This window comes from Centruroides vittatus, unplaced genomic scaffold, assembly GCF_030686945.1.
Source record: "Centruroides vittatus isolate TY-2023 unplaced genomic scaffold, ASM3068694v2 contig_602, whole genome shotgun sequence".
NCBI lineage: Eukaryota > Metazoa > Arthropoda > Arachnida > Scorpiones > Buthidae > Centruroides > Centruroides vittatus.
In genome coordinates, this window is record NW_027122368.1 from 606,427 (window position 1) to 627,492 (window position 21,066).

At 32.5% G+C, this 21,066-nt stretch overlaps 1 protein-coding gene across 1 annotated transcript in view; it reads left to right on the forward strand.

The window, feature by feature from the left end:
• The window catches only part of LOC136979302 (protein OS-9-like), a 42,855-nt gene that overhangs the window by 7,901 nt on the left and 13,888 nt on the right, over positions 1–21,066 (forward strand). The window contains exons 3-9 of the mRNA XM_067275245.1: positions 4,362–4,425; positions 4,506–4,582; positions 4,690–4,791; positions 11,532–11,733; positions 11,802–11,993; positions 12,073–12,201; positions 18,082–18,182. Coding sequence (XP_067131346.1) covers positions 4,362–4,425; positions 4,506–4,582; positions 4,690–4,791; positions 11,532–11,733; positions 11,802–11,993; positions 12,073–12,201; positions 18,082–18,182 — 867 coding nt within the window. The remainder of the gene's footprint in view (positions 1–4,361; positions 4,426–4,505; positions 4,583–4,689; positions 4,792–11,531; positions 11,734–11,801; positions 11,994–12,072; positions 12,202–18,081; positions 18,183–21,066) is intronic.

Here is a 21,066-nt window from a genome sequence, read left to right on the forward strand (position 1 = left end):
AATAAGTTTATTTGTAATAGGAAGTTGGAAAACATCTTCTTGGGCTCATGTATTGGTCTAAAACTTGTGGAATTATGCATGATAAAAATTGATCAAATAATTAAAAACCTTCACAGCATAATATTTTACAACAGATATGTAGACTACTGTTTTATTATTTACAATAAAGTTTTACCAACTCCCAGATAATACCTGACTGCACTAATAATATCCACAGTAATATAATTTTTGAATTAGAAAAATAATGGCATATTAAATTTTTTAGACATCATCCACAGATCTTATGAATTATTTTTTAAAAAATACATTAAACCATGTGTTGTTGATAAATTTATTAATTATTATTCTAGTGTACCTATGTACTGTACTGCACGTTAAACAGAACATTTTCAATATGTACAATGATGTAGGGTGTTGTATGTTTAAAATTACAATTAATTTTAAAGATACAAACGTCCTACAACAGGCCTGGAGATTTTTATTTGAGATCGCGTTTTAATTTTTATTTCTACATCACTGCAGCAATGAACAATCAGATTGTTCTTTGTTGTTTAAAAATTGGCATTTGAAGTTCTATTTTCAAACATTACAGCATAACCTGACAATGAATGATTGCCGAAAGTTGTTGAAAGCATGTTTTTTCGGGTAAATATTACTTTTGTTTTTTTACTGGGATTTGGTTTAGTTTTGCGTTATTGATAATTTATCCAGTTTTTATGGTGGTTGTATTGTAATTTACTGTATTTAAATTTTTTAGTGTATTATGTATTTTACCATGGTGTATTAGAATTATATAGCATTTATTGTTTAATTAAATAGATTTGTAATAATGAACTGAAGAGAGGCAGAAGGCTCAAAATGTATTTTTTTGTATAATAAATTTAGCATAGTCAATTACTGGTGTATTCCCTGTGTGATTAGTCCCCTTCAGCAAAATTTATGCTTACTGATGGTTAGATTAGAATACACTTAACCCAACAACTAATCACTTCATTCTACCTTTAAAATTGGATGTAAATCAATATATATTGGTTAACAAGGGAAAAAGAAAAACTAAATAAAAATCAAGTAAAATTTTAATGAAACACAGAGTTTATATATCAATCAATTTCTGTTTTATTGATTTCCAATTTCTCTATAGCTTTTTACCTGTAGCGGCATCTGTTGGCATTTCTGTCATAAATTGTAGACCTATAAATTCCTTCTGTCTTTTGTTTGTCCTTTCTTAATCTCGAGAATGGAGTTAGCTACATTCAAGTCAAGACCAGATATAGAAAGCTTAGGGGCAGGAGGCCTTGAATAACTATATATGAACTTCTGATGCAAACCAGAAATTACATTATTTCAACTCAAAACTTTTCCCCTGAAAAGAGTAAGATAGATGATTGGCACAACCCCATTGGTCACGGAAAAGTCTGATGTACAGAGGCAAGACACTACAGTACTAATTTGAGGTGGCAAGCATATATTTTAAATTAAATCAGTTAAAAATATGATTAAAAATTGTAGCCAGGCATTTATTGTGACATTGTCAAAATTGTGACAATGTCGCAATAAATAATTTCTTGTCGAAAGTATTTTCTCACCAAGGTTGTATTGTCTAACTTCTAAAGCACTCCTTTACACTATTTAAGTTGAATTATTTTAACTAAAGTTAATAGAAAAAATCACATACATTTACAATTTAAATAATTTCATTAAAACATTATAATTTTTTGAAATTACTTGAAATTTTAAAACAACACAAGCTGTGTCTGGGGCCTGGTATTACTGGCTTCCTTATGTGTCATTAATGGGCTAACTACTTTTATTATCTGATATCATTGAAAGCATCATCTGAAAACATTGAATGTCCCAACTTATGAGTTTTTTGAGATACGAGCCATCTCTAGGCTGATGTTTAGCTTTGAGTTGAGAGCTAAAGTTTGGGTTACGAGCCAGCTTCAGATACCCCATTGCTAGTTGGTGCAGCAATCCATAGATTAAGAAAAAGATGGAAAACTACCATAATTTTGCCATTTTCGTTACTCTTCCAATGTGTGACAGGCTATCCTATAGAAAAAGAATTGATGTAGGCATTAGTTCACTTCCATGTTGCGTGCAGCATGCTGTCTCTCATTTCTCAAATTTTCCATCTTTTCTTTTTCTTTATCTATGCAGTAAATGCCACAACATCCACAAACCAGTTTATTGCAGTACATTCTATTGTGTTTTTATACAAAATTGTTTTTATAAGTACACTTTTTTTATTTAAGAGCATATAACAAAAAAATTGTCGTGTTTGGGGAGTGTGGAATGGATTAATGGCATTTCAATTCATTTCAATCGGAAAATTTGATTTGACATATGAATAATTTGAGTTACGAGTTCCGTCACTGAACGAATTAAACTCATAAGTCAAGACACTACTGTATACACTTTTGTACATGGATTGTATAGGATTTGTTAACGAATAATAAATAAATAATGGCTTTTTCCTATTTTTCAAAGTTGTGTAGATTTTTAGATTTGTAGATTTGATGATTAATAACAGGATAAATTAAAAATAAAATGTTTAATTAAATTAAAGTAATTTTAATAAGTCAGCAATTATAAAAATATAACTGTTATTCATAAAAATAACTAATTAACACGTTCACAGTGTTACAAGGCACATGTGACTCGTATGGACATGTCTAGTTAGGGCTACAGACATAGGTGCTTGTTTTTCCATAGGGTGGCACATATGTTTTGATAACTTATTCTACAAACATCATACTTGATGTATTGATATTATTTTATTATATGCAATAAAATATATTAATTTAATAGTACGAAGCACGGGTGACTCGTGCCGCCCTGTATTAAAATAGACTACGAGTCACCCATGACTCGTAATGCCCAGCAGCTGCCTAAACGTTTATCTATTGATGCCATGAATGTGTATGGCACACTGAAAAATAGATAGAGAACCACTACCATGGTGTAAGGCAGTGGTTCTTAACGTTTCTCCTGTTGTGGACCCCTAAAACCTGCACACCATGATGGACTGTGGACCTTCACAGAGGTCTGCAGACCACCAGTTGAAAAATGCACCTATAAGGGATGTGACAGTCAGGAATTTGTACAAAGTTGGTCAGGAAAAGTTATGGAATTTAAAACAAAAATTTGAGTAGGAACCCTGACCTTGGCATATCAAACATAAACTTATATTTAATAATGAAATTTAACTGCATTTCTTTGTTTAAATAGTAAATCTTAAAGCAACTTATTTAAAGAAATCACAAGTTGATGATAGAGATTTCTATAACAAAATGATGCATTAACAGTTTAAATTTTCATTTACAGTAGACCCTATAACACGATTCCGGTAGATACGTTCTGTGTTATATGAATTCCATGTTGTACGAGTCACTTAAATACACGAGCTAATCACAGCCCGGCATGTGTGCAGTTTAGGGGCTACGGCTGTTTGAAAGGTTTTCTTCCATAAAATTAACTGATTTTAGACTAATTTGACTCAACATATCCAAATCACGTATAATTTTTTGGGTAATAATCCATATAAACTATGCTATAAACAAAAAATTATAGGATTACTTACCACGTGTGCACCGTTCGACAACGCCATTGCTTAAGCTTGTTTTGTCGTGGAGCGGCTCATCGAACGGCGGGCACGTGTTTCTCGATAAGTTATTTTTCTGCGAAAAATTTGCTGAACTTTGGAGACATCATTAATAAAAATATAATTTTTATGGCCGTTGAATAATAAATGTTTTTTAGTAGGTCCAGTGCTCGTTTAAACTCAACAGTTTGTACAATATCCGCTATTGGTCCAGATTTGACCAATCCTGTTACGACACGAGTCGGCGATGACGTTTTACCATGTTATACGAGTCTCTATTAGCGTGTTATACGAACCCGATCGCAATTTTTCCGCCGTGTTATAAGAATCTGTGTTATATGAACCCGTGTTATAGGGGGTCTACTGTATATTTTAATTATTTAGTTGCATTTTGTTTATCTAAATAAATATTTTACATAAAAATGAATATAAATTGCACCTAAGTTCATGCATAATTTGTTGTAAGGAATTTGCAGGTTTCTTAATCATATCTTTTTAAAATTAAATAATTTGTAGTAATTCTTAAATGAAATTAAAATAGAATTATTAAAATTTTATGAAATGACTTCCACTTCATTTTCATTAAAATATAAACTGTCCTAAAAGCATCTTACAATGATAAAAAAGTTTTCTATTTGTTACATACTAATTAATATGTTTAGCATTACTTTATTATTGATAATGTTTAATTTAATTTGATATAAATAAACATTAACATTAAGCATTACTAAATAAATAAATTATTTTTATTATATAGACTAAGGATTGGTGGACATATGAACTTTGTTATGGCCATTATATCAAACAGTATCATGTAGAAGGTATATTTGTGAAATACTGTATTAATGGTTTAAATTATTACTTACATTTTAATGTGTTCTTTCTTATAAAATTTTGATAGATAGTAAAATAGTTGGCCAAGTTATCACTCTTGGCTTGTACGATTCTGATTTTGATTGGGACAATGAAACTAACAAGGTTAGTATGTTTTAGAAAGGTAATACATAATCTTTTTCTTTTGTTTATTTATTAAGAATTATAAATTGTCTTCTTTTTTTGATTTATTTAATTAATTAAAACTTCAGGATAAATCAAGTGAGAATCGACAGAAGCGTTACCATAGTCAGTATTATAATAATGGCAGTAAATGTGATCTGACGGGTCAACCACGAAATGCGGAGATAAGAGTGAGTTGAAAATATACTATATTCAGATATTTTATAGGGAATTGAACAAAAAGAATTCAAATAGTATAATACTATAGTAAGAAAAATAAATTCTATTAATGAAGAATTTTTTGAATGAATGAAAACTTGATGAAAAGTATTTGTGCCTTGTTAATCTTGGGTTTATATAAGTTTATGTGATGGGTATATTCATGTTTCTTAACTTCCCTTGCCACTGGATCATTTTTCCTCTGATAATCTTTCTGGAGTCTATGAACTATCTGCCATTGTGAGCTATGAGCATCATTCTACCATATGGCATGCCTTTGCTTCAACTCAGTGAACCTGATGGTGCTCCAGTAAGCAGATTGAATGGATGTGGTAAGATGGTTGGCTAGGGAATCAGTATCGCTTATATCAGCTAATTCCCCAACATTGGACTGTGCCCGTTAGGTTCTGAAAAGTTCCTCAAAGAGATGCCAGTCAGTCTTCTTGTTTACCTGCTAAGTATTGTTGACTAACAGTTCTGTAATGTGGATGGAAGTTTTTATATAGTGATGGTCACTGGTGCTATCATTTTCAAGAAAGTGACAAAACTGGGCAAGGCAATATGTCTGCTAATTAGCCAAACATAAGTTAATCCAATTCTTTCCCTAGTACAGAAATAGATAGGGAGAGGGCTGGTGTTGCAGGAAGCCATACCATTCTTAGAGAGGAATTCACAAACTCGGTATCCTCTGCCATCCTCCTGTGGGCTATGCCAGGCAGCAGACTTTGCATTACAGTCTCCACCAACAATTCTAAGGAAGAGAGTCTATATTGTCATTAATTCTCTGTAGGTTCCCCAAGAGGTTATTGATGCACTCAAGAGGGGAACAGTAGACAGAAGATAGGTATAAAGTTTTCTTATTACATGTAAGGAGAACAGTGGTAACATAATAGATACTGTAATTAGGGCAGAAGGTGATGTTGAAACTCTTGTTACAAGATAGAATGCTTGTTTTTATAATATGGTTGAAGTCCTTAGGAGAAAGATTTGCCCACCTCCAAAGTAAACAATAGTATTTTGAATAAGGTAGTGCTTTTGGATTAAAATGAGGTTAGCCCTATGGTCAGCTACTATTTTTTTTGCACAAGTGATGGTGCAACCTTTGACTTCTGTACATTAATTTGTCGGATAGTTAGAACTAAGACTGCTCGTTTGGAAGGGATTGGTAATATTTTGACAGATTAATGTGTTGTTACCCAATTTAGGGACCTGATACTGCCTATAACCTATAATTAGTTTAACAGATAGGATTTTCATTCTTGATGTTACTGGACAACTATGACTCTAGGCACATAATCCATACTGAGTTTTTTATTATCTAGGAGGTCTTATTATTTGCCCACTTAAAATTAATGCAGCAGGGTGCCTCTTCCTTTTTCCAGCAGTCTGTGAATCTATGGCCCCTGACACAATGATTGCATCTCTGGATATCTGTGCACTCGGTAGACCTGTAACCATAGTCTCAGCACTGAAAGCAACGTAGGAGGGGTATGAAGTCATTGATTCTTATAGTCCCCCATGACATGGACATGTGTTTGGCTGCCACCAAGCTATCTTGGATCCTGGGCAAAACAGACAAAATGACATGCCTAAAGCTCTCCCCTACTCTGCTCTTACCCCTGGGTAGGCAGTGCTAATCCTTTAGCACTGCCTACCCAGGGGATTCCTGAAGGAAGGATTCTCTTCCAGAGTTTAGTGTTTTGCTTGTAGATGACCTCTGAGATGTTATTTTCTTCTATTGAGTTTGGGACATTGAATAAAATGACCCAAGGCTTTCCCTCAGAGCCATTGCATGTTATTGGTCTATTCACATGACGAATCATGTCAATAGACTAGTAATATTTCATAACCTGCTTGTTTTCAATTGTCTGATACAGCTTTACCTCCTTTGACAGATGACCCATCCTTAACCTATTCAAGGTTGAGTTTTGCAATAGTTGCTGGCAACCACAGTCCAAGTTTTGGTCTGAGTTAAGCTTAACATTATTCTATCATTTATAGAAATTATTTCTTTTGGTTTATTTATGAATAATAGTATATATATAAAAATGGTGTATTGTTTTATTTGTATAAAAGTTTATTTTACATTGCCACATGGCAACAATGTGATTCCTTCATTAAATAAAAAATGTCACTATTGTGATTAATATCTTATCTGTATAAAATAAAAATTTTGACTTTTTATCACTGGTTAACGTCTTCATCTTGTGAATTGTCACTTTTTTAATAAACTCTTGCTACAAATTGCAGTTTATACCAATTGAGCATGCGCAAAAGAAAAATTTGAAGATGGTTTTAGAGGCTAGAAGTACTCAGTCAAATGACATCATTGGATTTTTTAAAATTTTATCAAAATTAATACAATCTGTTGTTAAAAAATGTTCTACATTGCAAACGAGTATACTCAGGTTTGACCCAAGGCCGTCTAGATTTTACAGGCCATAATACTAGTTCTGTGATGTCACATATCAGGGCCATTTAGTTTAACTCGTATTCTATTTACAGTTTTTTCCAGAGATGTATCTCTTATAATAATACATCATATTTTACTGTAATTGTATATATATTGTTCGATTCAATAATTTAATATCGCCAATCATAATTATTTAAATAGGTGTTATAGAAAATTATGAATTTTGTGCTTATAATTTTTTAATGTTAAATTTTAATAAAAAATTTAAATTATGTAAACAAAACAGTTTTAGTTACAGAATATTTAATATGTTTATTATTTACAAAGCTGTGTATAATCAGTATTAACATTACTTTTTAAATGCCATTAACTTTCTAACTGGTTTCCTTTCTTTCAATTTATCGTTTCAAATTTTGCAATAATTATTTATTAATATGTTGGACATTATTTTGACACAACATTTTATCCATTGAATTCTCTCTTTCTTACAACTGCAAATATTGTTTTGAAAAAATAATAATTTTCAACTAATTTATTCATTACTAAGCTCACTAAAGCTTTCTTTCCATTTTTTAGTGCCAAAAATTTGCATTCATACTCATTCAGAATAGTCTGAGGTATCTGAAAGGTATTTATGCATATTACAACAACAAATTCTTGTGGCCATTTAAGATTTTATTTTATCTTTTCTGTCAAATTATCTTCAGATAATTTTGCCAAATCATCATCTGAGCATTCATACTCCAGTGGAGAATCGCATTCTAGTAATAATTTACACTATTACAATTGGAGCAGATGAATGGGATCCACTTCCAAATCAGGTCTTTTATCTTGGCTACCACAGGACACTGCAGACTGGTCAAGATGCATACTTGCCCTCAGCTCCTAAAAGGTTAAAAAAGTTTAGAATACAATTTAAATAATAGTCGTCACTTAATTTTTTTAATTACATTATTGTATTTTTTTTAAAAATAAAAAAATTTAGAAAAGTTACCTAGAACTAGTAATGATATATCTATGAGAATTAATCAAATGAAACCTGTTCAAGTAAATTTATTAAGACAAACAAAAGAGTATTCTGTTGGCGGGCATAATTAAACACAGCAATATATGAGGAAGCTGAAATGCACTTTTGTTCATTAAAAAAGTCACCATAGGCATTCAGATATGCATTCACTGCTTGGGGAGACAACAAATACCATCCATGAAGAACAATGTTGGTTGGTCCTTGATCCATTGGGTAACTGTTTCATTGACTCATATGGTGACATATTGGTGCTATAAGAAGGATGGTGCAGAACCACCCAACCATTACATGCTAAAGCATCCTGCACAGTGTTTGCAACATGCAGTCGAGCATTGCCATGCAATAAAATCAGACAATGTGATAGCATGCCATTTCTTTTATTCTCTATGCCTTTATGCAGCTTGTCCAATGTTGCATTGTATGTACATACATACATACATGAAAGAGATTGGCCGTACACAGAGTGTTTAGCCAGCAGAAAAGAGGGAGAGGAGATAGACAGTAGAGAAAGGTAGGATCCCTCTGAACAGCGTACATAAGGCTACAGTATCCTCTACGTTTGATGTTGACGTGCAGTTTTTAGGCTACAAGGCCGTAGTCCCCGAAGGGTCTAAAAGAAAACCTGAGTGTAGCGAACACCAATAATTGAATAGCTTAGTGTAGAAGTTAGGGTCAAGTGGCTGTTAGTAGGAAGACTTATATCTACTTAATTCTTATAAAACTGAATGCGAGCGTGAATCTTAATACTATTAACAGCTAAACAGACAGTGTGAAAACAATGAACACGATGACAAACTAGACAAGGCAGACAGACTGACAGAAGACAAATGAGCAAGACCCCAATTTTTTTATTGTTATTATTATTATTTTTATTTATTTATTTATTATTAAACATTAACTTACTAACTAAACTAACCTACTATAACCTAGGATGAATCTAACCAGACAACTAAAGTTAACAACCCTAATCTAATTTAACCTAACCAGAAACCAAGCTAAGTCCCTAATCTAACTTACAACTATAAGTAACTTAAACTAACCAAATTTAGATTGAAAAGAAGACGGAAAATAAGAATTCAAATACAAAGTTGAAAGGCCGCTATATACCAACAGTTGAACAAAGCAAGGGAAAGCTAATTGCCACCCGTGCCCCTGGAATGAGTGCTCTCAAGAACCCCACTAAAGGATATGAATGCGAGATGATGATGGAACATTGTATGTGTGTGAATGAGTTGGTGTGGGTTGCAAGGCCAGTTGTATTCTTCAAGAACAGCAGCTCTCATTAAACTATCCCTAATGGGATTGTACCTATTGCAGCAAAAAACTAAGTGAAGTGGTGTTTGATCCTCCTGAATACCACAATCGCATTGTGGATTGTTCCCAAGGTTAAATCTATGCAAGTATTGCTTAAAGTTGCCGTGTCCTGTAAGTAGTTAAGTGAGGGTGTAACTAGGGTAAAAGTGGCAAAGAATTGCAGTAGTGTCAACCTTGGGGATGAAAGTACAGGTGAGCCTACCAGTGATGTCATGGTCCCAGCTGTTTTACAAGAGAATGAAGATTTGCTTCTTGACGTGATTGTTGATGTATGAAGTAGGAATATAACTGAAAGTACTAGTGACTGAAGACTTGCAGCTTGTTTGGTAAGACGATCAGCGGTCTCATTGCCAAGAACCCCATGAGCAGGGACGCATTGGAAATCTATTCTAATATTGTTGTTTAAGTGTCTGAGAATGTGGTGTATGAGATGGATAAGTTTTAAGTAGCTATCAGACTTTGCAATCCTATGTAAAGCTACCCTACTGTCAGAATAAACGTGATAGTGTAAACAAAGTAAACACTCATTAAACCCGATAATATTAATCTATTACATCACCAACTGTCGTAAATAATTGGGCTATAAACGATTAAAGATTATAAATAAATTTGGCACTTGAGGTAGGCGTTAGGCACCATCTCTTATTAAAATTAATAATTATAATAATTTAAATAAATTTAGATTAAACTGGAAGAAAAGAATCGGCCCGAAGTGGGACTCGAACCCACAACTCCTGCTTACCGTGCGGGAGTTGCGGGTTCGAGTCCCACTTCGGGCCGATTCTTTTCTTCCAGTTTAATCTAAATTTATTTAAATTATTATAATTATTAATTTTAATAAGAGATGGTGCCTAACGCCTACCTCAAGTGCCAAATTTATTTATAATCTTTAATCGTTTATAGCCTGATTATTTACGGCAGTTGGTGATGTAAGTGATAGTGTAAGTAGTGTCTTTTGTCCTTCCTACGCCTAATGTGAATTAAGCTCATATAAATAGCTAAAGTTTCTGCCTGTGCTATTGAGCAGTGTGTACCTAGATGGAAGCAAATGTTGTGAAGCTGTCAGCCTATGTCAGAGTAAACTACAAAAGCGGCACCCACTTTGTCACCCATCTTGGAATCATCAGTGTAAATCCTAAACATGGGATGATCACCTGGATCTTTGAATTAAATGTCAGGGACAAGCTGATGAGAGGGGTAGTAGTCGTAAGTTGGGAGGGTATTTTTGTCGATGCTGAATTTTTTGATACCATCGATCAAGGTCAAGCTGGTGGAAGCTTACCTACTCTAATCATTTTGGCAACATCCACATCACTATAATCTTACCAGGGTAAGGTGAGATTTTCCTGCCAAATAATGCATTTAATTTCTAAGTCAATAGGGTTGATAGGGGTCAACCCTGACATTACCAAAAGGTTGCATTGTAGCAGTTGGCATTGATGCTCATGTGAGGGTCTTTAAAGTCCACACACAATGCCAAAAAATGCAGTCATTATAACTTCACACGTGGAGGTGTGTGTCTTGAATTTTTTCTTTGTTGGTGAGTTGGACGTTTCCGTTGCATATGTGCTCGTCTACTGGTTAGCTCACAGTGGTGGCACCATGTTTCAATCTTGAACAGATTCTGAATAATATGGGCACGTTTTCACTACTCTATGCCAAAAAGAAAGCATGTGAGGCGACTGATCTTCTCCCCACTTGTTCATCGGTGTATGCTTATGACGTTATTCCTCTCTCCTTGTGCCAGACCACGTGACATGGCATGAACAGATCTCTTTTAATCAATCCTAATATTCACTGATTAAGATATATGCCCATCAACTGAAAATTAACAAGTTTAATTCTAATGTTTAATCCAAAAAAATTTTCTAAGTTTCTGAAATTATTGTTGTTTTATTTACTTATTATAAAATGTAACTATATGTTTTTATAGCTGCTGATATACATTTTATTTATAGTTCTTCTGTGAAGAAGATTCAGGCGATTACATCCATCGGGTAGACGAACCAGGAACATGTAGTTATTTGATAACTGTTCACACTTCTCGGATATGTAACCATCCCTATCTGAAACCCCTTCCTTCTAATAAACCACAAGTCATATCTTGTAGTCCTTTATTAGATAGTGAGCAGTATCAAATTTATATAGAAAAAGTAGAAGGTAAACTTTTAACTGTATCACTTAATATTCTTGTGTTCAACTTTTTCTAATTGTAATAGTGATTTTAGAGGATAAAAGAAAAGCAGAGGAGAAGAGAAAAGTATGGTTAGCTGAACAACAAGAACGTCTAAAGAAACTAAAAACTTGGGCTCAGCAACAGAGATTGAAATTGGGAGAAGAGGAAAAAACCGAAGAAGAAACTAAGAAATCAGAACTGACAGAAGTGCAGACAGATACCATTGTAGATGATGATGACAAATGTAATATATTTTTAACATTAAAATGTATACATGTTCTTAAGATGGACGACATATTTTATTATTTTCTATTGAATTTTAGCACAGGCAGAAATTACAAAAGCAGATAAAAATTTAGAAAGTTCACAGAAAGATGAAGACGAATCTGTTGTCGAAATAACAAATGTGGACAAAGATGATGATGAAGACATTTTAGAAGAATTTGAAAAAGGTTAGAATTTAAATTATTTAATTCACAATTCTTAATGATTACATTTAAAAAATTTCTTTTATATACAAGCACTTCTCAATTTATATACAAATTCTACTTCCAGAGAGAATTTGTTTATTGTGTTTTAAACATCTTTAATTACTTCAGAAAATAGATACAATTAACAGAATTAAAAGAACAACATAAAGTAGTGATGGGTTAAAAGTTATTACCTAATTTATAACCATATTTTCTGGTTTGGCAGCTACAATTTTTTTAAATATGAGAAGCTTGCAAAATTTTTTTTTCGTCAAAAATATTATGAACATGCTAGACCGTTATAACGTACAATTGAAGGATCTATTGGTGCCTTCACTATGATGAGAGTGAGATAAGCCGGGGGCTAAAGGGGGGTACCCTAGTAACCACTTAATCAGCACAGGTTGTTAAAACCCGACCTAGGAGTCATCGGATGGCTTTAGGAGTGCAAAAAGTGAATGGGGAGGGAGGTGAGCAAGTCGACAGGTGTCCCTGGATAGACAGGAGACAGGTTTAACATATAACGAAATAAAGGTTTATTAATTGGCTAACTATAACATACACGAGGCTACACAGAGTTAAAGGAATATATAGGTTATACGGCTAAATGCAGTTATTCTATTGACTATTTACAAAGGAGAGCGACCAATTTACTATCTATGCCGTGTCCCTACTTTCTAGATTGGAGAGAGAGTTTATAAGTTTCCTAGCCCCTAAATACCTTTCAGGCATAGCGGAGAGTTGATATGGCAAATGTTGTCTGTATGGAAGAGTCGTAGCCACTGGTTGTCTTCCAACTGGTGTCTTCTCCTTTCGTTGGATTGGGTCCGTTATATGGAGGTCCGGGAGACAGAATGCACACAGTTACCAAATATAACTTTTAGTTCGATCACTCGCCCAGAGTTTCCGGTAGCTCTTGCTTTTATCTCATTGTCATGAGAAAAGGGGTCATATGATCGTCAAATGTTGACAATAACAGTGCATTCTTGACACCTATGTGTCAACTTTCCCATCTGATTGTTATCATCAACAGTGATCTCCAATCTGATTCTCACAAGGAGTGTTTTTTCTATCAGATTTGTTTACAATTAAATTTCTGACAACTGTGTTAAATTCACGGATTTCACATGAGCATTGTAGTGAGTGTTGATAAATTTAAGGGCTTTCAACCCTTTAACAAATAAATAATTCTGCTTTTACTCAATCCACTGTCCAGTTGTCTAAATCCATAATAGGTTTATTACGAAATAAAATATTAATATATTAATAAATTAATTAATAATAAAATTACTTATTATGAATTAGTGCCAACAAAAATAGAATAATATTGTAGGATTTCTGTTTCTTTTCTGCTGATATTTTTATTGGCAGTTATTTGTCATTTTTGCTTAAACATGTAAAAAAAAGCTAATGATTGTCTTAACTTTGCTATTATGAGTTGAACAAGTTAACATTTAATTTTTTATCAGTTCTGAATAAATCTAATCCAAAAATCATTTCAAACACTATATAAAAATTACAAAATTTGGAATTGTTTTAAAGCAGCAAGATTTACTGTTTAACTCTCTTTCCAACAGGAGATTGTCTTAAGTATGACTGATTATACATAATTCTAATATAGAATATTTTAAAAATCTGAATCTACTCAGTCAAAAGGAAAATATAAAACATAATTTAAAAATAATGAAATTAGTTGGGTTTTCAAAGTTAAGAAAATTTTATCATCAGAAATGATGATAAAATTTTCTTAACTTTGAAACATTAAAATCTCTACTCAACAAAATAAAAATTAAATTGTGTAAATCAACCAACGCCTAAATAATCAGGCTAATAAATGGCTATAATTAAATAATAAATATAAACAAATTTGGTATAGAGGTAAGCGTTAGGTGCCATCTCATATCTAAATTAATAATAATAATTTTAATAAATAATTTAGAACATTCTGGAAGAAAATAACTGACTCGGGGCAGGAATTGAACCCGCAGCCTCCGCTTGCCATGCGGTGCGCTACCGATTGCACCACCCGGACCCCAAGTCAATCATCACGGCAAGCGGAGGCTGCGGCTTCAATTCCTGCCCCGGGTCAGTTATTTTCTTCCAGAATGTTCTAAATTATTTATTAAAATCATTATTATTAATTTAGATATGAGATGGTGCCTAACGCTTACCTCTATACCAAATTTGTTTATATTTATTATTTAATTATAGCCATTTATTAGCTTGATTATTTAGGCATTGGTTGATTTATTTAATATAACTTCGGGCTTTGAGATGTATTATATTTAAATTGTGTATTTAAAAAAACAAACTTTGTTTAAAAATTATATGGGATATAAAATGCTGCAATTAAATATGTTGTGAGAGTGAAAAGTTTAAAAAAAATAGTAGTAATTACTAGAGGTCATAGTCTTTTGTGAGTCTACAACACAAAGATACTGTTACATATGATTGTATATACAACAATAGCACTGTTGTGAGTTTGTAAACAAGAGATAATGACACAATTAAAGCACTGACACATTTAAAGCACAGTGCTGTTGTGTATGCACAATAGTACTGTGCTTTAAATGACATGTACTGTACAGTACCTTCAGACTACTTGTGTTCAGCAACCCTCTGAGACAAGGCTCTGTTAATAGATCCTATATAAATTAGATTGTCAAATCTGCTGTCATAGAAGGGTAAGCACATTCCTGGAGCTCTATTTATGTTATATTTACCTTTTGCATTGGACAATAATCTAAAGATGGTTGGGCTACATTTGATTATTATTGAATATTTTGTTATCTGTTTCATTCCACCTTAAAGATATGTGTAAAGTCCATCAAAAGCTGTTTTTTTTTTTTTCTTCTTGTTTATGCTTGTGTCCTGTCTGTTGAGATGCCTTTAGGAAGCTAACCGCTGAGGTAGGAACAAGTTTTTTGCTATAGTCGTGAATTTGGGCTGTGTGATTGACATGTTCCAATTCTTTGTTAGTGTCATTTATGTTCAAGCGATGCATAAAGGACATTTCACTACCTCATTAGATTATTGTTCAGTGCAAATGATAAATATAACATTGAGCTCCAGGGATTTACTCAATACTCCTGTATGACAGCAGATTTGACAATAACTTTCATAGGTCTAACAGAGCCTTATTTCAGTAGATTGCCAAACATAACTATGAATCTCAAAAAATAAAGCATAAATGATATGTGTATAGTATGCAAATGAGCCCAGGATGTTGGTAATCTGGGAGAATGCAAAATTAATCAAGAAAATTTTGGTACCGAAAAGCTTAGATCAGTGGAGGCTTGGGAAATACAGGATGTCCATAAAGTCTGTGTGCAGTTTAAAAAATTTATAACTATTAGCATTTGTGATAGAGAAATTATGTAGAATGTATTGGAAATAAGAAAATCGATATTTTTTTATTGTATTTTATTAAGTTTCCACATGTCTACCATCATTAGTAATACAAAAGGTAATACAATTTTGTAGTTCTCTAAAAACGTTTGCCAATTAGTTATTTAAGCTTTCAAGTCTTCTAACAATTGAGGTTTGGTTACATACACTACACTATTGTTATCACATGTCAACATTTTACTACTGAAAAGTGTGATAGGTTGTCGTCAATTCAGTAATTGAATTGTAGACAGTTTCATGATACGTGCTTTTATCAAATTGCTTTTACTATTACTAACAATTCAGTTAAAGCTTTATTATTAATTTTATAATATAGTTAATTCTTATCTAATGCAATCCAAATTTAAATTTGGAAATTGTCTATATTGATAATATTAAGCTGGGTAAATAAATAAAACTACGCTTAGTAGAAACTCTAGTTTTATTGACTTTGGTATTAAAAGGACATGTTAAAACAATTAAATAGAAGTTATTATTACTATTATATTATAAAAAAAAAAAATATATCACTTGCATGTTTTGGAACCTGCTAATACTGTATCTGTGATTATAGTTAAATGCCTACTGTAAAGTTTTACTACTACCATTGGCATAAAGTTAAAAAAACTGTTTTTGCATTATTGATCTCGTGGAATTTAATATGAGTGTTCATTATATTCTAAATATAAACCTTAAATCAGTGACTATCCCAAATTTCTACTGTTTAGAACTTGAGATATTTGTATGAAGATTGCAAATCAGAAATATGAGGGTCACTCTGAACTATTTTAGATAAAGGAAAACTGTTTGCTTTTCTGGAAATAACTATTAAGCATGTGAAAAAATTGCAACAGTCTGCAAATTCAAATTATCAATAGCTGATTGTGGTACTTGTTATATAACTGGTGGAATTGAAGGTAAAAATTGCAGCAACATGGAGTTAATGAGAAAGTGCTATCAAGCAATAATCTATATATTAATTGAAAGAGGGTTTCAGTTTGTTTGATTTAGTTTGAGTAAACAGCTGTGGCTAAAAATATGGTTCAAGTATCAAATTAAAGTTTTTATCCTGAAGATGATGCCATTGATGAGAGATTTGAGAAAGGTGTAATGGTTTAGGTGTGGCAAAGGTAATAAGTGTTAAGTCTATGGGACTAACATGTCTTGGCGCAGCTTGGCCTATATGGCCCTTGTGCCATAAAACACCAACTAACCAACCGACTAACATGTCAGGGTCCCACCCCTTGTTAACTTAGCCCAAGTAATTTTTTTGTTTTTTAGTTTCATTATTGTAAATACTGAGGTCAGTAAATGTACATTTTAGTTACTAAGACCATTGTTTGTATCAGTTGCTCCTAACTCAACTTCAATTTCTCATTCCCTCAAAGTCTGAACAAAATCGAGCACATGCAGCTAGTTTTTTTTTATTTTAAAGTCAGACTAACTTGCATGGATTATTTAGTCAGCTTTTAGCAATGAAGTGCAGTCTCAAGCTACTGTATTCATATGGTTTGCAAAATTTTGCAGGGATTGCTGCTTTCTATGTGATGAAAACCACACAGGTAGGCCTGCATCAGTAATAGTCCTAGAAATGATCATCATTTGTCATTGATTATCAAATGATACAAGTTGTCCTTGGCATTGGATCCACAGCTATATACAGGATTCTGTCTGAAGAATTGTGTATGAAAAAAATTTAGTTGCTGGGTTCTATATAACTTAAGTAATTAAATTAACAGAATGTCAGGAGACAGTGCAGGTTCAAATCAGTTGACTAACTAAAAATATTGAATGATGGTTGTCATTACATCATTTACAAAATCACAAGTGACAAAATGTGCATACCATTTTTCAATGATTCTACACTAACCACCATGAAAAGACAGTGAGCAGTGAAGAAAGTTATGTACTGTACACTGTGTTCTTTAGGTTTTGGGAGTTGTCAAAGCCATTGAGTTAAAAGAGCAAAAACCATCACAGTCGTATTGGTACATGCAAAAATGTCTGCCAAAAGTGCTTTGGGAACTAATCTTTGCTTCTTTTAGATCTTTAATGCTTTTTTTTCATATGACTGCAACAACAGTCATGCTTCTTGCAGAAAATAACTTCAAATTAATCAAACATCCATCTTCCTTTATCTGGTCGTGTGTAATTTATTGCTATTTTTCAATTTTAAAAAGAATTTATATAGTGATTGTTTTGCATCCAAAGATGAGATTGATGTTGCTATCACAGAATATTTTCAGTCTGTTCTAGAAAATGAATGGCTCCAAAGCTTTCTATCTTTTGGAAAACATGACTTCAAAAGCGCATTAGAGGGACTACTTTGAGCACTCCTAACACTTCATGGTTTTAGCATCTACTGTTTTCCTTATCTCTCAAATTTCAGAGTGACTTTTGTATTCTAATTATTAAAATTTTTATTAGTTTTTCTCAAATAAAAATGGCAAATTAATTAATTTAATTGTATTACAGAACTCTCTTCGATGTCACAGGAAGAAAAGGCAGTACTAGCAAATTATAAAAAGGATATACAAAAGGAGATTTCAAAACAATTTAATGATTTGATTGAAGAGGTAAAAAAATCAAATTATTTTAATTAAAAAGACGATATTTTATTAAAACAGAAAACTAACATAAAGACATTTTTGCCATTGAAATGAAACAGTTTTTATAATTTTTAAATAAAATAACAATAAAATTGTGGCCGACGTTATTTAACATTTAATAGATGTAAAATACAGAGCCTTCACAAAAGATAAAACCTTTGTTGTTGCCTTTTCTTTTCCGTCATTGCACACCATCAGTGGTCCATCAAAAATTACGGAGACGACCTTCCTTTTTAGGCTACTGCCTCTGCAAAAAACATGCAAAAATGGTAAAAATGGTATTATTGTGATAGTGGCAAAACACCAGAGGACGTTTTACCATTTTTGCACGTTTGTTGCGTAGGCAGTACCCTGAAAAGGAAGTTCGTTGCCGTAATTTTTTGTAAGTTTCGATGGACCACTGATGGTGTGCAACGACAGAAAGGAAAAGGCAACAACAAAGGTTTTATCTTTTGTGAATGCTCTGTATTTTACATTTATTAAAAGTTTTTATAATGTCAACATCATTTAGGTTTACTCTGTGATATTTCTTTTCTACCATTTAGTTTGTTTTCTACAACAACTTTATGTCCCAAATTATGTTAATCTTATAGAAACAATAATTCTGTCTGGTTTTGTTGTTGTTTGAATGCAACCTTAAGCACACTTCTTGATTAATATTAGTAGTTTCAAAATGCTCCTGGGATACAATTTTAATACAGATTGTATGTTTCTTGAAAGAACATTTAGGTAACATTTTCTTGAAATAGTTTTCTCAGCAGTTACATATTTTTCCAATGACTGTAGATCTCTTAGAGATATTCCTGTAGTAGTTTTCTTCACTTCTTGAATTGCAATCATTGCAGCTCAAATCTCTTGTGCTACAAAACACATGCAATTTGAGTTACAACTAATTTTGGTTGTAAAGAAAGCACCAGGTTGCATCACCAGTGATGATATGATTGAGAAAATGGGATCTACCAGCCATTTTGATCTGTTCATCTGGCAAAAATATGTTTCAAATTAGTTTTCACTCAACAGCTGTGTTATCAATTACAGTTTTAATGCATCATGCAAAATTCAGTGGCAACATCCAACAGAAATGCCAATCTTGGATGAAATTTCAATTCTATAACGAATAACAAGGTTAAATTATTTGTTGTCATCTTTTTCTAAAATCAAAGGAAGTGTTGGTACATTAATTATATAGTAGAAAAGATTAATCTTTGAAGAAATATACAAACAATGCATTTTTGTCTGTCTCATCGTGCATATTTTTCTGATGTGTATAGTGTGTCTTTTCATGATATAAGTACTTTGTCACTATACATAATTGTTCTCCATATTGGTATTTCTAATGAATTGTATCATACCTGTATAAAATCATATTGCATGTTTTGTTACAAGCAACAAGTCACAACAGCTGAATTTTAACAAAAAATAATGGATAATATCTGAACCTAAGCTTTAAGCAACTTGAAAGCTTAATTGAGAAATTGGAAAAAATATTTTTTTTATTTTTATTTTTTCAGCATGCTTCCACTAAATTTTGTCTTTGAAAAGAGTGGATTGAAGTTTCTGAAATTAACAGTCTTCAACCAGGCTACAAATGAAAATACATTAAAATGATATTTTCAGTTATAAAGATTCAGCTAAAAAGAAAGATATTTTCAGTTGTGCTTCCAAGTAAAAGCAAAGGCAGCCAGAATTAAAATCTAACATAATAAAACTGGTGGCAGATGATTGAACTGTCCATTATTAACTCCTTTAGAGAAACAGATAGTTCAAGAGTATTTGTATGGAATCATGTTTTATAATTAGGAATTTCCATATTATCATTAGTAAATTTATAAAAATAAATAAATTTACTAATCATAAAATATAACCAGTTAATATTGCTGAAATTTTTCATATTGAGTCATCTATTCCACTGTTTTTCAACTTTTTTTTTCTCATCGTGGACTGGTAACATTATGGAAAAAACTTTACGTGGACCACGTAATTATTAAAGAAGAGAAAGGAAGGATCCCTCTGAGCAGAGTACATTAGTTATTCCCCCCTCTACATTTAATTAATGTTGATGTGCAGTTTTTAGGCTGCAAGGTAGTTGCTCTAAAAAGGTCTAATGGAAAACATGAGTTATAGCATACACCAAATGCAGCTACATAAAACTTAGACAAAGAAAAGTGAATGCCAAATGGCTCTTAATGAAGGCTTAAAACTAATACATTATACCAGAGTCATAGCTAGCAAGCCCTAAGAGGCAGAATAACCTAACTAAGTGGATAAAGAAAGATTTCCATTATAAGATAACTGTTAACTTGCTGTTTCTCTAACTAGCTTAAAACTAACTTATTACAGACTTATAGCTAACTTATAATTATACAAGAATACAGACAAGGACAACAACTCAGAGAGATTAGAGCAGACAGTAATAAAAGGCCTACAAGCAAAAAACTTTTTATATCCAAAAAAAAAAAAAAAAGAGAGAGAGAGAGAGACAGAGAGACAATAGACAACAGAAATAAACATTGGAATAAAGACAAACTGATCCCAAGAAACTACAATTACACAATGGACAAAATTCATAAGGACATGACCATTTGAAACTAACCTTATTTAAGCCAGTAAAAACAAGAAAAGCTATGTGATATCCAAGCTACCAGGGTGAGAGACCACAAGGGCCTTGCTATGAGATATGAAAGAAAGTAAGTGTTGGTACATTGTCCGTGTCTGGATAAGTTGGTGTGAGGTGCAGCGCCAGTTGTGCCCTTGCAAAATAGTCACTCTCATTAAACTATCCCTAATGTTTGTGTACCTCTTGCAATGGAAAATTAAGTGAAATGGAGTCTGTTCTTCATGCAGCCTGCAC